Source organism: Ascaphus truei, unplaced genomic scaffold (assembly GCF_040206685.1).
Source record: "Ascaphus truei isolate aAscTru1 unplaced genomic scaffold, aAscTru1.hap1 HAP1_SCAFFOLD_2139, whole genome shotgun sequence".
Lineage (NCBI taxonomy): Eukaryota > Metazoa > Chordata > Amphibia > Anura > Ascaphidae > Ascaphus > Ascaphus truei.
The window spans coordinates 24949-44143 of NW_027455053.1; the positions used below are offsets into that span (position 1 = coordinate 24949).

General features: G+C 52.8%; 1 protein-coding gene across 1 annotated transcript in view; it reads right to left on the reverse strand.

The window, feature by feature from the left end:
* Window positions 1-18935, reverse strand: part of LOC142477477 (uncharacterized) — a 31479-nt gene extending 12544 nt beyond the window's left edge. Inside the window, exon 1 of the mRNA XM_075582298.1 lies at window positions 18722-18935. Coding sequence (XP_075438413.1) covers window positions 18722-18860 — 139 coding nt within the window. The 5' untranslated portion in view covers window positions 18861-18935. The remainder of the gene's footprint in view (window positions 1-18721) is intronic.
* Window positions 18936-19195: the final 260 nt, after the last annotated feature.

Here is a 19195-nt window from a genome sequence, read left to right on the forward strand (position 1 = left end):
CTGTCCACTGTCCCCTCCTGTCCACTGTCCCCCGTCCCCTCCTGTCCACTGTCCCCGTCCCCTCCTGTCCACTGTCCCCCCGTCCCCTCCTGTCCACTGTCCCCCCTCCTGTCCACTGTCCCCTCCTGTCCACTGTCCCCACGTCCCCTCCTGTCCACTGTCCCGTCCCCGCCTGTCCACTGTCCCCTCCTGTCCACTGTCCCGTCCACTGTCCCGTCCCCTCCTGTCCATTGTCCCCCTGTCCCCTCCTGTCCACTGTCCCCTCCTGTCCACTGTCCCCCGTCCCCTCCTGTCCACTGTTCCCCGTCCCCTCCTGTCCACTGTCCCCTCCTGTCCACTGTCCCCCGTTCCCTCCTGTCCACTGCCCCCCCTCCTGTCCACTGTCCCCCTCCTGTCCACTGTCCCGCCCCCCCCTCCTGTCCACTGTCCCATCCCCTCCTGTCCACTGTCCCGTCCACTGTCCCCTCCTGTCCACTGTCCCCCGTCCCCTCCTGTCCACTGTCCCCCGTCCCCTCCTGTCCACTGTCCCCCGTCCCCTCCTGTCCACTGTCCCCCGTCCCCTCCTGTCCACTGTCCCCCATCCCCTCCTGTCCACTGTCCCCCTCCTGTCCACTGTCCCCCTCCTGTCCACTGTCCCCCTCCTGTCCACTGTCCCCACGTCCCCTCCTGTCCACTGTCCCCTCCTGTCCACTGTCCCGTCCCCTCCTGTCCACTGTCCCCCGTCCCCTCCTGTCCACTGTCCCCCGTCCCCTCCTGTCCACTGTCCCCGTCCCCTCCTGTCCACTGTCCCCCGTCCCCTCCTGTCCACTGTCCCCCGTCCCCTCCTGTCCACTGTCCCCCGTCCCCTCCTCTTCACTGTCCCCATCCCCTCCTGTCCACTGTGTCCCGTCCCCCTCCTGTCCACTGTGTCCCGTCCCCCTCCTGTCCACTGTGTCCAGTCCCCCTCCTGTCCACTGTGTCCGTCCCCCTCCTGTCCACTGTCCCCTCCTGTCCACTGTCCCGTCCCCTCCTGTCCACTGTCCCGTCCCCTCCTGTCCACTGTCCCGTCCTCTCCTGTCCACTGTCCCGTCCTCTCCTGTCCACTGTCCCCTCCTGTCCACTGTCCCCGTCCCCTCCTGTCCACTGTCCCCCGTCCCCTCCTGTCCACTGTCCCCCGTCCCCTCCTGTCCACTGTCCCCCGTCCCCTCCTGTCCACTGTCCCCCGTCCCCTCCTGTCCACTGTCCCCCGTCCCCTCCTGTCCACTGTCCCCGTCCCCTCCTGTCCACTGTCCCCGTCCCCTCCTGTCCACTGTCCCCTCCTCTTCACTGTCCCCGTCCCCTCCTGTCCACTGTGTCCCGTCCCCCTCCTGTCCACTGTGTCCCGTCCCCCTCCTGTCCACTGTGTCCCGTCCCCCTCCTGTCCACTGTGTCCGTCCCCCTCCTGTCCACTGTGTCCGTCCCCCTCCCGTCCACTGTGTCCGTCCCCCTCCCGTCCACTGTGTTCCCCCTTTTCCCCCCCTCTCCCCTCCCCTCCCCTTTCCTAGCGGGAAATGTAACTCACGGGCAACGCCGGGTCTCTCAGCTAGTTTACCATATATATTTATCCAGTGGAAGGCAAACAAAAATCCCAAGTGAAATATCATATATCAGTCCTTTGTACTGCCCTTGGGATGAATAGTTCATTTGAAAGCCCCTTGTATTATCACCAAATATATTTGTATATAGTTATCATATCCCCTCTTAGATGGCTCTTTTCTAATGTAAATAAATCTAATTTAGCTAGCCTCTTCTCATGTCAGATTATCCATCTCCTTTATTAATTTGGTGGATCTTCTCTGCACTTTTTCTAGTTTCATAATGTCCTTTTTATAAGAGTGGTGCACAAAACGGTACTCCATATTCAAGGTGTGATCTTACTAATGCTATATAGAGGGGCACAATTATGCTTACTACCCTTCCATCAATTCCCTGTTTACAGCTAGAGAAGATCCTGTTTGCCTTTTGCAGCTACAAATACGATAAACCATCAAAAAGTATAACAAGAGTATGGAGAATGTGAAGGAGAAGAGGTTGATCCACAGTATCAAATGCTGCTGAGAGGTTGAGTAATATGAGCACTGTCTTTGGCAGCATGGTGGTCATTAGTTATTGTAGTGAGGGCTGTTTCAGTGAAGTGAGCAGTGTGGAAGCCAGATGGTAGAGGGTCTAGGAGAAAATTGGTGGTGAGAAAATGGAGCAAGCGAGCGAATACAAGACGTTCAAGGAGTTTAGAGGCAAAAGGCAGGAGGGCTACAGGACAATAGTTAGAAAGACAGGTATGGTCACGTTTGCTCTTTTTGAGTAATGGTATAACTGTTGCATGTTTGAAGGAGGAGGGAAAGGTACCAGAGTAGAGGGAGGAATTAAAAATGTGTGTTAGTGTAGGGATTATAGTAGGAGCAAGAGGTATTAGGAGATGGGATGGTATGGGGTCAAGTGGGAAAGTAGTAGAGGGAGAAGAAGAGATCAACAATGATACATCCTCCTCTTTGAAAGCGGGAAAAATCATGGAAGGCAGGAGGAGAGTTAGGAAGAGGTGTAGGATGGGAGGAGGGTACAGAGGGGATGTCCTGATGTATGGATTCCACCTTTTCCTTGAAATAGTTAGCAAAGTCCTGAAGTGAGATTGAGGAAGAAAAAACAGGCAGCAGAGGATGGTCTGAGTAGGGAGTCGGCATGGGCTAGACTTGTGCATGTTGATTAGTGAAGAAAAGTAGGTTTGTTTAGCCTGGGAGAGGGCACAGTTGAAACATACATTTGTAGTGGAGAAAGTCTTCGAGAGTGTGAGATTTCCTCCAGAGGCGATCAGAGTGCAGGAATTTAGCCATGGTCTGGGGTTAGAAGGGTGAGAACGGCAGAGAGAAAGCGTGGCATGTAGATCAAGAGAGGAGGATAGGGCAAAGTTGTAGTTCCTAACCAGGTTGTCAGGGTCTGGACCAGAGCTAAGAGCAGAGGGAGGAGTGCAAAGTGGAATGAAAAGCTGATAGGTTAATAGAGTGCAGGTCACTGCAGAAACGAGGGGTAGATGAAGGTGGAAAAGTGAGAGAGAAAATGAGAGGAGATGATGGTCAGAGATAGGAAAGAGGGAAATGGAGAAATCAGAGAGGGAAATGTTTTTAGTGAAAACCAGGTCTAGGTAGTTGCTATCCTTCTGGGTGCTGGCTGCAGTCCACTGTTGAATGCCAAAAGAAGAGGTTAGAGAGAGAAAGCGGGAAGCCCAAGGGAGAGAGGGGTCATCAATTTGGCAGTTGAAGTCCCCAAAGAGAAGAACAGGGGAGTCTGAGGAGAAAAAGGAGAGCTAGGATACAAAGTGAGAGAGAAAGACAGAAGGGGGGTGAGTAGAGGTAGGTGGGCAATAGATGACCACCACGTGGACAGGAAGATGAGAAATTGCAAGAAGAAGGGATAACGCTCAGTGATGATCAGATATATGGGTTTACGGAGGTAGTCCTAAAAACTAAACTGGGGAATAACCACCTATTTCTTTTGGGGGTTGACCTAGCAATACCATCTGTGATATTTCCAGGAGGTGATAGTCTTCTCCCCCAATTTGTACAGTGGGGAGGCAATACTCTTCATGATCAAAACTAGTGATAATGCAGATGGGATTACCAAAATCTTAATATATAAAATCGAATGGTTGGTACTAGCTGCGGTGAATCTGATTGGTCCTCAGCCTCTGGCCAATCAGATTGTGGGTCTGATGTCACCCAACTGCCACTGTCTTCTCCCTTGGCAACACACACACACACCTCCCTGGCGATCCAACTCACCTCCCTCACTCCCCGGCGCAACACACACACACACACCTCCCTGGCGATCCAACTCACCTCCCTCACTCCCCGGCGGCGCTCCACTCACATCACCTCCCTGGCGGGGGAACAGGCAGGCTGCAGCTCCCACGCGGCGCCAAGTGCCTAAGATGGCGGCGACCGGAAGTAGAGGTAAGGTGTGTGTGTGTGTGTGTCACTGCCGGGGAATTGCGCTGTCACCGGGGGGTGGGGGGGGCGGGGCAGGTGATGTGTCCCCCTTCTGCCCCATCACGGTGGCTGCCTCCCTGCCACTGGGCGCCGCCACTGCTCCCTTCATCTCACAGACCTCAGGGGGCGCCACAGCCGCACCACCCTCTCCCGCCTCCTTACCGCCTGAAACACACCTCGGCGCGCACTTCAGCCTCGCCGTGCCCTTAACATGCCGGCAGGGGGAGCAGAGCAGTGGAGGCCGCAGCGGGGCTGACTGTCCTCACTTCCCACCCCCCCGTGCCTCTCCCCCGTGCCTCCCACCCCCCCCCCGTGCCTCCCACACCCCCCGTGCCTCCCACACCCCTCCGTATCTCCCCCCCACCCCACGTGCCAATACCGCCCCCCCCCAGTCACGCACCCACCCACTCACTCATCACCCACCCAGTCACTAACGCACTCAACCACCCACCCAGTCACTAACTCACCCACCCAGTCACTAACTCACCCACCCACTCACCCACCCAGTCACTAACTCACCCACCCACCCAGTCACTAACTCACCCACTCACCCACCCACCCAGTCACTAACTCACCCAGTCACTCACAACTCACCCACCCATTCACTCACTCACCCACCCAGTCACTAACTCACCCACCCAGTAACTAACTCACTCAACCACCCAGTCACTAACTCACCCACCCACTAACTCACCCACTAACTCACCCACCCATCCAGTCACTAACTCACCCAGTCACTAACTCACCCTGTCACTCTCACCACCCACCCACCCACCCCATCACTAAATCACCCACCCAGTCACTAACTCACCCAGCCACCCAGTCACTAACTCACCCACCCACCCAGTCACTAACTCACCCACCCACCCAGTCACTAACTAACCCACCCAGTCACTAACTCACCCACCCAGTCACTAACTCACCCACCCAGTCACTAACTCACCCACCCAGTCACTAACTCACCCACCCAGTCACTAACTCACCCACCCAGTCACTAACTCACCCACCCAGTAACTAACTCACTCAACCACCCAGTCACTAACTCACCCACCCAGTCACTAACTTACCCAGTCACTAACCCACCCACCCAGTCACTAACTCACCCTGTCACTCTCACCACCCACCCACCCCATCACTAACTCACCCACCCAGTCACTAACTCACCCACCCACCCAGTCACTAACTCACCCACCCACCCAGTTACTAACTCACCTACCCACCCACTAACTCACCCACTCACCAAGTCACTAACTCACCCAGTCACTAACTCACCCAGTCACTAACTCACCCAGTCACTAACTCACCCACCCAGTCACTAACTCACCCACCCAGTCACTAACTCACCCACCCAGTCACTAACTCACCCACCCAGTCACTAACTCACCCACCCAGTCACTAACTCACCCACCCAGTCACTAACTCACCCACCCAGTCACTAACTCACCCACCCAGTCACTAACTCACTCCCCCACCCACCCACCCAGTCACTAACTCACTCACCAACCCAGTCACTAACTCACCTCACCCACCCACCCAGTCACTAACTCACTCATCCACCCACTCACTCACCCACCCACCCAGACACTAACCCACCCACCCAGTCACTAACCCACCCAGTCACTAACCCACCCAGTCACTAACTCACTCACCCACCCACCCAGTCACTAACTCACTCAACCACCCACCCAGTCACTAACTCACTCAACCACCCACGTAGTCACTAACTCACTCAACCACCCACCCAGTCACTAACTCACCCACCCACCCAGTCACTAACTCACCCACCCACCCAGTCACTAACTCACCCACCCACCCAGTCACTAACTCACCCACCCACCCAGTCACTAACTCACCCAGTCACTAACTCACTCACCCACCCAGTCACTAACTCACTCACCCACCCAGTCACTAACTCACCCACCCATCCAGTCACTAACTCACCCAGTCACTAACCCACTCACCCAGTCACTCACTCACCCACTAACTCAGGTTAGTGCAGCTGCCACGCGGCGCCCAAGATGCTGGTGCCCGGAAGGACCCCCTTCCTCCCTCGCGGCGCCAAGTGCCTAAGATGGTGGCGCCCGGAAGTAGAGGTAAGGTGTGTGTGTGTGTCACTGCCGGGGAATTGTGCAGTCCCCGGGGAGGGGGGGTCACTAACTCACTCAACCACCCACCCAGTCACTAACTCACTCAACCACCCACCCAGTCACTAACTCAACCACCCACCCAGTCACTAACTCACCCACCCAGTCACTAACTCACCCACCCACCCAGTCACTAACTCACCCACCCACTCACCCAGTCACTCACAACTCACCCACTCATTCACTCACCCACCCAGTCACTAACTCACCCACCCAGTAACTAACTCACTCAACCACCCAGTCACTAACTCACCCACCCACCCAGTCACTAACTCACCCACCCAGTAACTAACTCACTCAACCACCCAGTCACTAACTCACCCACCCACCCAGTCACTAACTCACCCTGTCACTCTCCCCACCCACGCACCCCATCACTAAATCACCCACCCAGTCACTAACTCACTCACCCACCCAGTCACTAACTCACCCACCCAGTCACTAACTCACCCACTCACCAAGTCACTAACTCACCCACCCAGTCAATAACTCACCCACCCAGTCACTAACTTACCTAGTCACTAACTCACCCACCCAGTCACTAACTCACCCACCCAGTCACTAACTGGCCCACGCAGTCACTAACTCACCCACCCAGTCACTCAACCACCCACCCAGTCACTAACTCACTCAACCACCCACGTAGTCACTAACTCACTCAACCACCCACCCAGTCACTAACTCACCCACCCACCCAGTCACTAACTCACCCACCCACCCAGTCACTAACTCACCCACCCAGTCACTAACTCACCCACCCACCCAGTCACTAACTCACCCACCCACCCAGTCACTAACTCACCCAGTCACTAACTCACACACCCAGTCACTAACTCATCCACCCAGTCACTAACTCACCCACCCAGTCACTAACTCACACACCCAGTCACTAACTCACACACCCAGTCACTAACTCACCCACCCAGTCACTAACTCAGTCACTAACTCACTCCCCCACCCACCCACCGTCACTAACTCACTCACCCACCCAGTCACTAACTCACTCACCCACCCACCCAGTCACGAACTCACTCATCCACCCACTCACTCACCCACCAATCCAGACACTAACTCACCCACCCACAAAGTCACTAACTCACCCACCCACCCAGTCACTAACCCACCCAGTCACTAACCCACCCAGTAACTAACCCACCCACCCAGTCACTAACTCACCCACCCAGTCACTAACTCACCCACCCACCCAGTCACTAACTCACTCACCCACCCAGTCACTAACTCACTCACCCACCCAGTCACTAACGCACTCACCCACCCAGTCACTAACTCACTCACCCACCCAGTCACTAACTCACTCACCCACCCAGTCACTAACTCACTCACCCACCCAGTCACTAACTCACTCACCCATCCAGTCACTAACTCACTCACCTACCCAGTCACTCACTCACTCACTCACCCACCCACCCAGTCACTAACTCACTCACACACCCACCCAGTCACTAACTCACTCACCCACCCAGTCACTAACTCACTCACCCACCCACCCAGTCACTAACTCACTCAACCACCCACACAGTCACTAACTCACTCAACCACCCACCCAGTCACTAACTCACTCCACCACCCACCCAAGTCACTAACTCACCCACCCACCCAGTCACTAACTCACTCACCCACCCAGTCACCAACTCACTCACCCACCCAGTCACTAACTCACTCACCCAGTCACTAACTCACCCACCCACCCAGTCACTAACCCACCCAGTCACTAACCCACCCAGTCACTAACTCACTCACCCACCCACCCAGTCACTAACTCACTCAACCACCCACCCAGTCACTAACTCACTCAACCACACACGTAGTCACTAACTAACTCAACCACCCACCCAGTCACTAACTCACCCACCCACCCAGTCACTAACTCACCCACCAACCCAGTCACTAACTCACCCACCCACCCAGTCACTAACTCACCCACCCACCCAGTCACTAACTCACCCACCCACCCAGTCACTAACTCACCCAGTCACTAACTCACTCACCCACCCAGTCACTAACTCACTCACCCACCCAGTCACTAACTCACCCACCCATCCAGTCACTAACTCACCCAGTCACTAACCCACTCACCCAGTCACTCACTCACCCACTAACTCAGGTTAGTGCAGCTGCCAAGATGCTGGTGCCCGGAAGGACCCCCTTCCTCCCTCGCGGCGCCAAGTGCCTAAGATGGTGGCGCCCGGAAGTAGAGGTAAGGTGTGTGTGTGTGTCACTGCCGGGGAATTGTGCAGTCCCCGGGGAGGGGGGGTCACTAACTCACTCAACCACCCACCCAGTCACTAACTCACTCAACCACCCACCCAGTCACTAACTCAACCACCCACCCAGTCACTAACTCACCCACCCAGTCACTAACTCACCCACCCACCCAGTCACTAACTCACCCACCCACTCACCCAGTCACTCACAACTCACCCACTCATTCACTCACCCACCCAGTCACTAACTCACCCACCCAGTAACTAACTCACTCAACCACCCAGTCACTAACTCACCCACCCACCCAGTCACTAACTCACCCACCCAGTAACTAACTCACTCAACCACCCAGTCACTAACTCACCCACCCACCCAGTCACTAACTCACCCTGTCACTCTCCCCACCCACGCACCCCATCACTAAATCACCCACCCAGTCACTAACTCACTCACCCACCCAGTCACTAACTCACCCACCCAGTCACTAACTCACCCACTCACCAAGTCACTAACTCACCCACCCAGTCAATAACTCACCCACTAACTCAGGTTAGTGCAGCTGCCACGCGGCGCCCAAGATGCTGGTGCCCGGAAGGACCCCCTTCCTCCCTCGCGGCGCCAAGTGCCTAAGATGGTGGCGCCCGGAAGTAGAGGTAAGGTGTGTGTGTGTGTCACTGCCGGGGAATTGTGCAGTCCCCGGGGAGGGGGGGTCACTAACTCACTCAACCACCCACCCAGTCACTAACTCACTCAACCACCCACCCAGTCACTAACTCAACCACCCACCCAGTCAATAACTCACCCACCCAGTCACTAACTCACCCACCCACCCAGTCACTAACTCACCCACCCACTCACCCAGTCACTCACAACTCACCCACTCATTCACTCACCCACCCAGTCACTAACTCACCCACCCAGTAACTAACTCACTCAACCACCCAGTCACTAACTCACCCACCCACCCAGTCACTAACTCACCCACCCAGTAACTAACTCACTCAACCACCCAGTCACTAACTCACCCACCCACCCAGTCACTAACTCACCCTGTCACTCTCCCCACCCACGCACCCCATCACTAAATCACCCACCCAGTCACTAACTCACTCACCCACCCAGTCACTAACTCACCCACCCAGTCACTAACTCACCCACTCACCAAGTCACTAACTCACCCACCCAGTCAATAACTCACCCACCCAGTCACTAACTTACCTAGTCACTAACTCACCCACCCAGTCACTAACTCACCCACCCAGTCACTAACTGGCCCACGCAGTCACTAACTCACCCACCCAGTCACTAACTCACCCACCCAGTCACTAACTCACCCACCCAGTCACTAACTCACCCACCCAGTCACTAACTCACCCACTCACCAAGTCACTAACTCACCCACCCAGTCAATAACTCACCCACCCAGTCACTAACTTACCTAGTCACTAACTCACCCACCCAGTCACTAACTCACCCACCCAGTCACTAACTGGCCCACGCAGTCACTAACTCACCCACCCAGTCACTAACTCACCCACCCAGTCACTAACTCACCCACCCAGTCACTAACTCACACACCCAGTTACTAACTCACACACCCAGTCACTAACTCACACACCCAGTCACTAACTCACCCACCCAGTCACTAACTCACCCACCCAGTCACTAACTCACACACCCAGTCACTAACTCACACACCCAGTCACTAACTCACCCACCCAGTCACTAACTCACTCCCCCACCCACCCACCGTCACTAACTCACTCACCCACCCAGTCACTAACTCACTCACCCACCCAGTCACGAACTCACTCATCCACCCACTCACTCACCCACCAATCCAGACACTAACTCACCCACCCACAAAGTCACTAACTCACCCACCCACCCAGTCACTAACCCACCCAGTCACTAACCCACCCAGTAACTAACCCACCCACCCAGTCACTAACTCACCCACCCAGTCACTAACTCACCCACCCACCCAGTCACTAACTCACTCACCCACCCAGTCACTAACTCACTCACCCACCCAGTCACTAACTCACTCACCCACCCAGTCACTAACTCACTCACCCACCCAGTCACTAACTCACTCACCCACCCAGTCACTAACTCACTCACCCATCCAGTCACTAACTCACTCACCTACCCAGTCACTCACTCACTCACCCACCCACCCAGTCACTAACTCACTCACACACCCACCCAGTCACTAACTCACTCACCCACCCACCCAGTCACTAACTCACTCAACCACCCACACAGTCACTAACTCACTCAACCACCCACCCAGTCACTAACTCACTCCACCACCCACCCAAGTCACTAACTCACCCACCCACCCAGTCACTAACTCATTCACCCACCCAGTCACCAACTCACTCACCCACCCAGTCACTAACTCACTCACCCAGTCACTAACTCACTCACCCACCCAGTCACTAACTCACCCAGTCACTAACTCACTCACCCACTAACTCACCCACCTAGTCACTAGCTGAGAGACCCCGCTCTCTAACTCACTTACCCGCCCTCACTAACTCACCCGCCCGCTCACTCACCCGCCCACTCACTAACTCACCCACCCACAGAGAGAGGGCAATGGGGAGCAGAGATAGGGGGTGAGTGGACAGAGAGGGGGAGCGGGACCATTCAATCCCGGGCAACGCCGGGTATATCAGCTAGTAATCACTAAAATCAAAAGAAGAGAACCTTTTCTCAATGTGTTTTGTATTACAAAAATAAAGGCATGATATAATATATTTATATACTTCCCTCTAATTCTTCTCACTGCTGAAAGTGGCAAGAAGGTGGCAACATGTCTAAGAAAGTGGGGAAAATACTTGCCTGCAAGTACAAGTAAATGAACGTGGCATGGCAAGTAAGGTCTCAATCGCAATATAAAACACACTAAAAAGAAATGGCCCTCATTCTCTGGAAGAACAAGGCATGGAGGAGAAGGTTAAATAAAAGCAGTCATTTAAACCTAAATCTGGTTATCTATAAAAATGCCGGACTCTCTAATGAAGCAGAATTGCAAGAACTGGAAGGCGAACTTGATAAGATGAAATGGGATATTGTTGGCATTAATGAAGCAAGTAGAAAAGATGAAAGCCTCATTGAATTAAAAAGTGTACACCTGTTATATTACAGAGGTACAGAAACTGAAAGAATCGGTGGCAGAGACTTCATTGTTAACCAGAGCTGGAGAAACAACATAGAGTACTGAATGAAAGCTCATCGGAAAGGGTAGACAGAATTGTCATTCAGTTGACAAAGAGATACAGGCTTCAATAATCCAAGTGTATGCTCCAACATTAAGTCACACATACAGTGACGTGGAAGACTTCTACCATGATATAAACCAACGTAACAAAGGAAATTGTCACCTCAAGGTCATTATGTGTGGACAGACTTGTAGAATATGAAAACTTCTAAATCCTGAATTATATACCAAATGGAATCAATAATGAAATGGACGATATCCCAACTAGGAATAAACACGATTGAAGACTGCACAGTTCTTAACAGTTTTGACACAAGGAGTAATCACAGATTGGTTCGCTGCAAATTACATCGGAATGCAAAATGGAAAGAAGATGTATTAAAAAGAAGACAAAAACAAATCAACATCAAGAATCTCAACAATAACAGAATTTGAAGTCGAGTTGAAAAATAGGCTCCATCTTGCTGGAGGTGTTCTTGGAGATTGCCGTTTTGACCAATAAAGCCTTTTTACCTTGACTTACCTGAGTGCTGTTTGTTTTGGATTCTGTCGTCTAGTTGCTACTCCGGATATTTTTTCTTTGTTTCTTGTCCATCTTGCTCAAAATGCAAGGGGTCACCAACATGGTCGGATGCACTCATAAAAATTTGTGAAACAGTTATCACCTCGGTATTCTGATATATCATAGAGTTTTCCTGCAGCTGCTATCTCCAACCAGCTTTCAATGCTACCTTGCAGCAGCCACAATACTAATTAGGGTAACGTCACCCCTACATACCGTTCAAATACAAACCCCGCAACTGGGAGGTCCACGGTAATCCCACGACCCTCAACGGCTACCTGTAGTATAGAGCTTTCTAAGTGGTTGACAACACTACTGGGAGTTGTCCCCTATCGAGGTGACCCTATAGTTGTGACCCTCGCACCACTGTTGCCTCCATATATGCATTACTCACATCACGATAAGCACAGTGGAATACCGTGCGTACCACGGTACCATTGATACTCATATGTTATAAGTACGCTTCCCTAGCTGCCTATTCGGTAATAGCCACAGAATTACGCTTACAGCAGCATACGTAACCTTTACCACCACAGTTCATTCAGTCCTTACAGAGGAGCTATGTAGCTTTAAGCCCCTACCCTTACTCCACAGCAGTTACGCAACACTATACTATGGCTACAAGATCATTTCAGTAACCAGGACTCATATCTATACACTGAGTCATTGAGCAACTATTTCAATCACCAATGCTCGAGTGGAACGAGCACACCAACATCATTTAGTACTGCTATGCCATGTTGTAAAACTAGGCTTAGTGGAGTAATAGACTATAATTCACCATTAGGGACAGAGGTGCAACACATCCACTACCTCCTCCTGGGCTCTGGTGACCATCTATCTTCTACATACTCCACAATTAGCTATATCTATACAGTTCGCCCATACATTAAGCCAGCGGTGTGCAAAGTGGGGGGCGCGCCCCCCCTGATTCGCTGCGGGCCGCAGGTTTTGCAGAGGCCCCGCACGCTTCCAGAAGGCATTTAAAGTAATGCCGGGGGATCTGCAAGGTCTCTGTAAACTTCTACTTAGCTTGGTTCCGAGCGCTCCTGGTGACGCGTCGCCATGGCAACGTGGCTTAAAACGACGCCGCGGGGTCCTGTGACGTTGCGTTGCCGTGGCAACGTGACATCAATGCAAGGATGTTAGAAACAAGGCAAGCAGGGGAAAAAAAAAAAAAAAGATTGGGCTCCCCTGCATTAAGCAACCCAATAAGAACACACTGGGGAGGCCTCCACAGTCTGTTTTTGACAATCCTGTCAAGCACACTGTAGCCAGCTATACTATCGGATACAGTGTAACATCACGGTCCCCAATAAATGAATCAGAGACTAGTGAACGAAGACTCTTTTCAGATACATTGTTATACTACTGCCGTCAAGCAGGGGAACTAAACCTCACCCAATTAAGACAAAGCAATCGCTTGTCACTATACAAACTGTTACATATGGCTACCCTATAGCATCATATAAACTGCCCGCGTTCTCATTGTCACGATTAACAATTAACTATTAACAATTTTATATTTTGGGGCTCTCGATTGAGCATACAAGTTTGGCAAAATAAACTGACATTTATTTCCTTAATAGACAAACACACGACAACCTTAGAATATCTACTATATATTTCTGAAAGTGTCCTATGTGTCCGGGTCTGTATGTGTCTCCCTGTGCCCCTCCCCGTGTACCTAGCGGCAATCTCATTGGACCTTGGGCCAGGCCAATGAGATTGCTCCCTTGGGCCGCCCGCCCCCGCACACCTCTCATTGGCCTGAGGCGGAGTGAAGGGCACACACACACACACACACACACACATCACTATACACACACACACACACACACACACACATCACTATACACACATTACTACACACATCACTATACACACACACATCACTATACACACACACACACACACATCACTATACACACACACACACACATCACACACACACACACACACACACATCACTATACACACACACACATCACTATACACACACACACATCACTATACACACACACACACACACACACACACACACACACACACACACACACACACACACACACACACACACACACACACACACACACACATCACTAAACACACATCACTAAACACACACAACCCCCCCACACACACACGGTGTTACATACATTAGCGGGGCTCACAGTGTTAGCAGCACATCTCCCGCTCTCTTCCCCACCGGTCCCGGAGGCTCCGCCTCTTCCTCCGCCTGTCCCTGTTTCCCGCGCTTTCACCCCCCCCCCTTCCACGTGGGAGCGGCCGGACGGGTGAGGGAGCTGCCGGACGGGTGAGTGAGCGGCCTTCACCTCCCCTCACCCCCCTTCACCGTCCCTCACTCAATTCCCCTCCACCCCCCCCCCCCCCCGGCGCCGCTACAGTCAGCGGGGGAGCGGTGAGCGAGCGCGCGCCAGGGACACAGCGGGGGAGCGGCCACAACACGCTGCCTCCCGCCTCAGATCCACGTGGGAGCTGCCGGACGGGTGAGGGAACGGCCGGATGGGTGAGTGAGCTGCCGGACGAGTGAGCTGCCGGACGGGTGAGTGAGCGGCCGGACGGGTGAGGGAACTGCCGGACGGGTGAGTGAGCGGCCTTCACCTCCCCTCACCCACCCCTCCCTTCCACATCCCCTCCCTTCCACATCCCCTCCACCTCCCCTCCCTTAACCACACCCCCTTAACCTCCCCTCCACCCCCCCCTTAACCTCCCCTCCTCCCCCCCCTTAACCTCCCCTCCACCCCCCCTTAAACTCCCCTCCACCCCCCCTTAACCTCCCCTCCACCCCCCCTTAACCTTCACCTCCCCTCCACCCCCCCCTTCACCTCCCCTCCACCCCCCCCCCTTCACCTCCCCTCCACCCCCCCCTCCCCTCCACCCCCCCCCCTTCACCTCACCTTCACCTACCCTCCACCCCTCCCCTTCACCTCCCCTCCACCCCCCCCCTTCACCTCCCCTCCACCCCCCCCCCTTCACCTCCCCTCCACCCCCCCCCCTTCACCTCCCCTCCACCCCCCCCTTCACCTCCCCTCCTCCACCCCCCTTCACCTCCCCTCCACCCCCGCTTCACCTCCCCTCCACCCCCGCTTCACCTCCCCTCCACCCCCACATTCACCGCCCCCTTCACCCCCACCCCCCTTCACCCCCCCCTTCACCCCCACCCCCCTTCACCCCCCCCTTCACCCCCACCCCCCTTCACCCCCACCTTCACTCCCCCCTTACAACCTACCACCTCCCCCCCCCCCTTCCCACCTTCCCACCACCTCCCCCCCTTCCCACCACCTCCCCCCCCTTCCCACCACCTCCCCCCCTTCCCACCACCTCCCCCCCCTTCCCACCACCTCCCCCCCTTCCCACCACCTCCCCCCCTTCCCACCACCTCCCCCCCTTCCCACCACCTCCCCCCCCTTCCCACCACCTCCCCCCCCTTCCCACCACCTCCCCCCCTTCCCACCACCTCCACCCCCCTCCACCCCCCCTTCATCTACCCTCCACCCCCCCTTCATCTTCCCTCACCCCCCCTTCATCTTCCCTCACCCCCCCTTCATCTACCCTCACCCCCCCTTCACCTCCCCCCAGCCCCCCCACCTCCACCCTTCCCCCCAGCCCCCCACCTACCCCCTTCACCTCCCCTCCGCCCCACCTTCACCTCCCCTCCGCCCCCCCTTCACCTCCCCTCCGCCCCCCTTTCACCTCCCCTCACCATCCCCCCCCCTCACCACCCATCCTCACCTCCCCTCCGCCCCCCTTCACCTCCTCTCAACACCCCCCACCACCCCTCCGACCTCACCTCCCCTCCTTCAATGCCTTTCGTCCGCCCTCCTGCCTCTGCCTTTCGCCCACCCGCACTTCTGCCTTTCACCTGCCCACCGCTCACACCCCTGCGCCACACAGCCGCCGCACGCACTCAACAGACACCCGCCACTCGACACACACCCGCCGCCTCTCACCCACCCCACACACTCGACACACACCTGCCGCATCCTGCCCCTACGCAACAATATCACTGACCAGCTGTCACCCGCACTCGCCACACACCCGCCGCCTCACACCTTAGCAGGACCCCGACCCACAGCCAGCACTCACTACCCATGCGCCACCCGTACTGAACACCCACATGCCGCCTCACACACGCTCACACCCTAGCAGGACACACGCCTCACATTTTCACATCACTTATGTCACCAAAATATACATTGTACTGTGGTGTGTTTACAATAAACCATTTTTATACAACATCGTATTACATTTTCTTCCATCTTTCTTTTCAACATTATTATCCAACCTTTCCAACAAATAGTCACCTATTGTTCCACCATTTATAAATAATACTACCTATTACGCAGTTACATCCCGGGCAACGCCGGGTCTCTCAGCTAGTACTTGATAAAACACTTACTGAGGGAGAGAACGGGATAAAATGTCCAGCAAGGAAACAAAGCACCGGAATATTGTCATTTAAAATGCAGTCCTGTTGCAAGGGCACAAATTGCCAACCCAATATTTCCTGGAATGATGCAAAGTTCTCTCTGGTCCGTTGGGGTTCGTTAGACAACCCCCAGCACTATGAATTCCTGAAGCAGAGTTATGTCCTTGGTTCCATTGTAATTAACTCATTGCGTTCTGGAATCGATGCTGCTCTTATCCAATTGTAGAAGCTAGTTGGAATTCAGTCACATCATACAGAAAGAAAGAAAGAAAGAAACACACCGGGGATAGCTTGGGGAGCATGTATATAGGGTCTGATACCATATCTCCAACGTACCTGCCCAGTCCCCTTCGTGGGAACCTTTTAACCCACCAATCCCCTTTTTGCCCACAGTTTGCAGAGTGGACACTACAGGGATTTCCGACTGTTACAGCGCCTGTGTCACCTGACACTCTGGCTACTTACCATATGTGTTCTCCCCTTTTTACCTGGCGTCTCCCAGGCTAGGAGTTGCCCTCAAAGTGTGAACTAGCCCAGGATATCCCATTCAACAAACATCCCAGCTAATTCACACTTTGTTGCTCTAAGGGCTTTCAACTTCAAACTTCCCCAGACCCATAGGCACGGCCTCAACAGGGGGTCTCTGAAGTTTGAGAAGAAAGTGTCCCCAGCTCATATGTGTAAAAACATTTGGTCACTGGCTGCATTACAAAGGCAAGTAGAAAAAATGTATCCTGCCTGTCCTTTTAAAATTGCAGCCCAAAATACACTTTATTAAAAATATGCTTCTCTTGGAGGCGGCAATGTTAGGCTATGGGATTCCCGCGCCAATTGACTTGCAGTTAGTCGGGTTCCTACGCCAATTGCCTGCTGCCTTTCAAGTTACGCTTCTAACCGGGACTGGATACATTGTATCTGGTAACCACTTGAGTTTGAAACCGCAATCGTTTGATTCAATTGACCTCACGGTTATGAGTTCAAGCCTCAGTAATGGATACCTATGCTTCCCAATGGATCAAAGAGACCGCGCCACGCGTCACCAAGTAACTGGCGGCTCGGCTCTCTCAGCCCCATCTTGTGCCTACAAAACGGTAATGCAAGCATAAAATCACATACAGCATTGCAGGCACTTGCAATCCTGCAAAATGGGGACAGCAACGCATAGAGAAAAATAATACATGGGTAATGCACATAAAATTAATCCCTTCATTCCCCAATGCGAATTAGGGTTAACCAGCCGAGCTTATTGCCTTTATTCATGCGCTGATTAACCCTATTTTCGCTACACACATATACAGCTAGCGGATTACATATTGTATATCATCAAACCGCAATTGTCACTGCCCGTGGGTTATGGGAATTACCCCTTTTATTTATTGTTGACATACTATTAAAAGTTATTTTAAACATTATCAGATCTCCAGACCATCTGCTTTGGGGCTTATTTCACGACAAGACTATTTTACTACAATGCGTAATACAATCATACACACATTTGTATGGATTTGAGGGCATGTAATTTCGGACCTTTCTGACCCACTGTCTCCATCTGGACAGTGGACTCTGAACGCTGTTCTACTTAATATACTCGCCTGGTTAGGAAATATGAACGTATAACTTCTATTTTTGCATGAGAAACATATCAGATTATACATAGAAAACCCTGTTTTTTATATTATTTGGTTTGTATAATCACAACATTTACAAATATCTATTTGTTATTCTTGCAAAGTGCAATCAGATTCAGGATACGCAGATTTAGCCACATCCCCTGATACTCTGCAGAATCCCCTAAAGAATGCCTTTTAGGGTACATTTAAAAACTTTACGTTTATTATAGTGTCAGGACAGCCATATCTAAAGTCCCCCCCCCCCTTACAGAACTAGATGTCCTTATCTCTAGATACCATCAGTCTTACAAACCTAAGGCCTGGTCAGGGGTTCAACAGGCAATAAAAACAATTATTGTATTTTTAAGACAATTTGTGCCATATTGATTAAAATACTTAATAATTTCTGCCATATTTATTACAACTCCCATAACTGCAAAATAACCAGATATCCCCTCCTTGTAAATTTCAGAACCATCAAAATATATACAATACTCACTTAACAAGTGCGGATCCATGCTGGTAGTGGGCAGTGCTCCTCTGTCCATGCAGGTAGTCGGCAGTGCTCCTCTATCCATGCAGGTAGTGGGCAGTGCTCCTCTATCCATGCAGGTAGTGGGCAGTGCTCCTCTGTCCATGCAGGTAGTGGGCAGTGCTGCTCTGAAGGTGCTGAGATATAACGTTCCTTGAGTTATGTGTGTTGCATACCAGCTGTGTCTGTATGAAAGAGAAGAAACGTAATTAGTAGAATCTTTTTTTCTTGGAAAAATATAAAGCATTTTGTATAAGCTTTAAACCTAAGATTATTAACACAAAACAACCCCAAAAAGAGTCAGAGAAGACAGGGACACCAAAACGCACATCTGGTCCATCCTCAAACAGAAACTAATTTCAAACACTTAATGGTTCAGGATTATGTTATAACACAACCATCTAATATACAAAACCACAGTAGAGTCAGATCAAGAGCTAA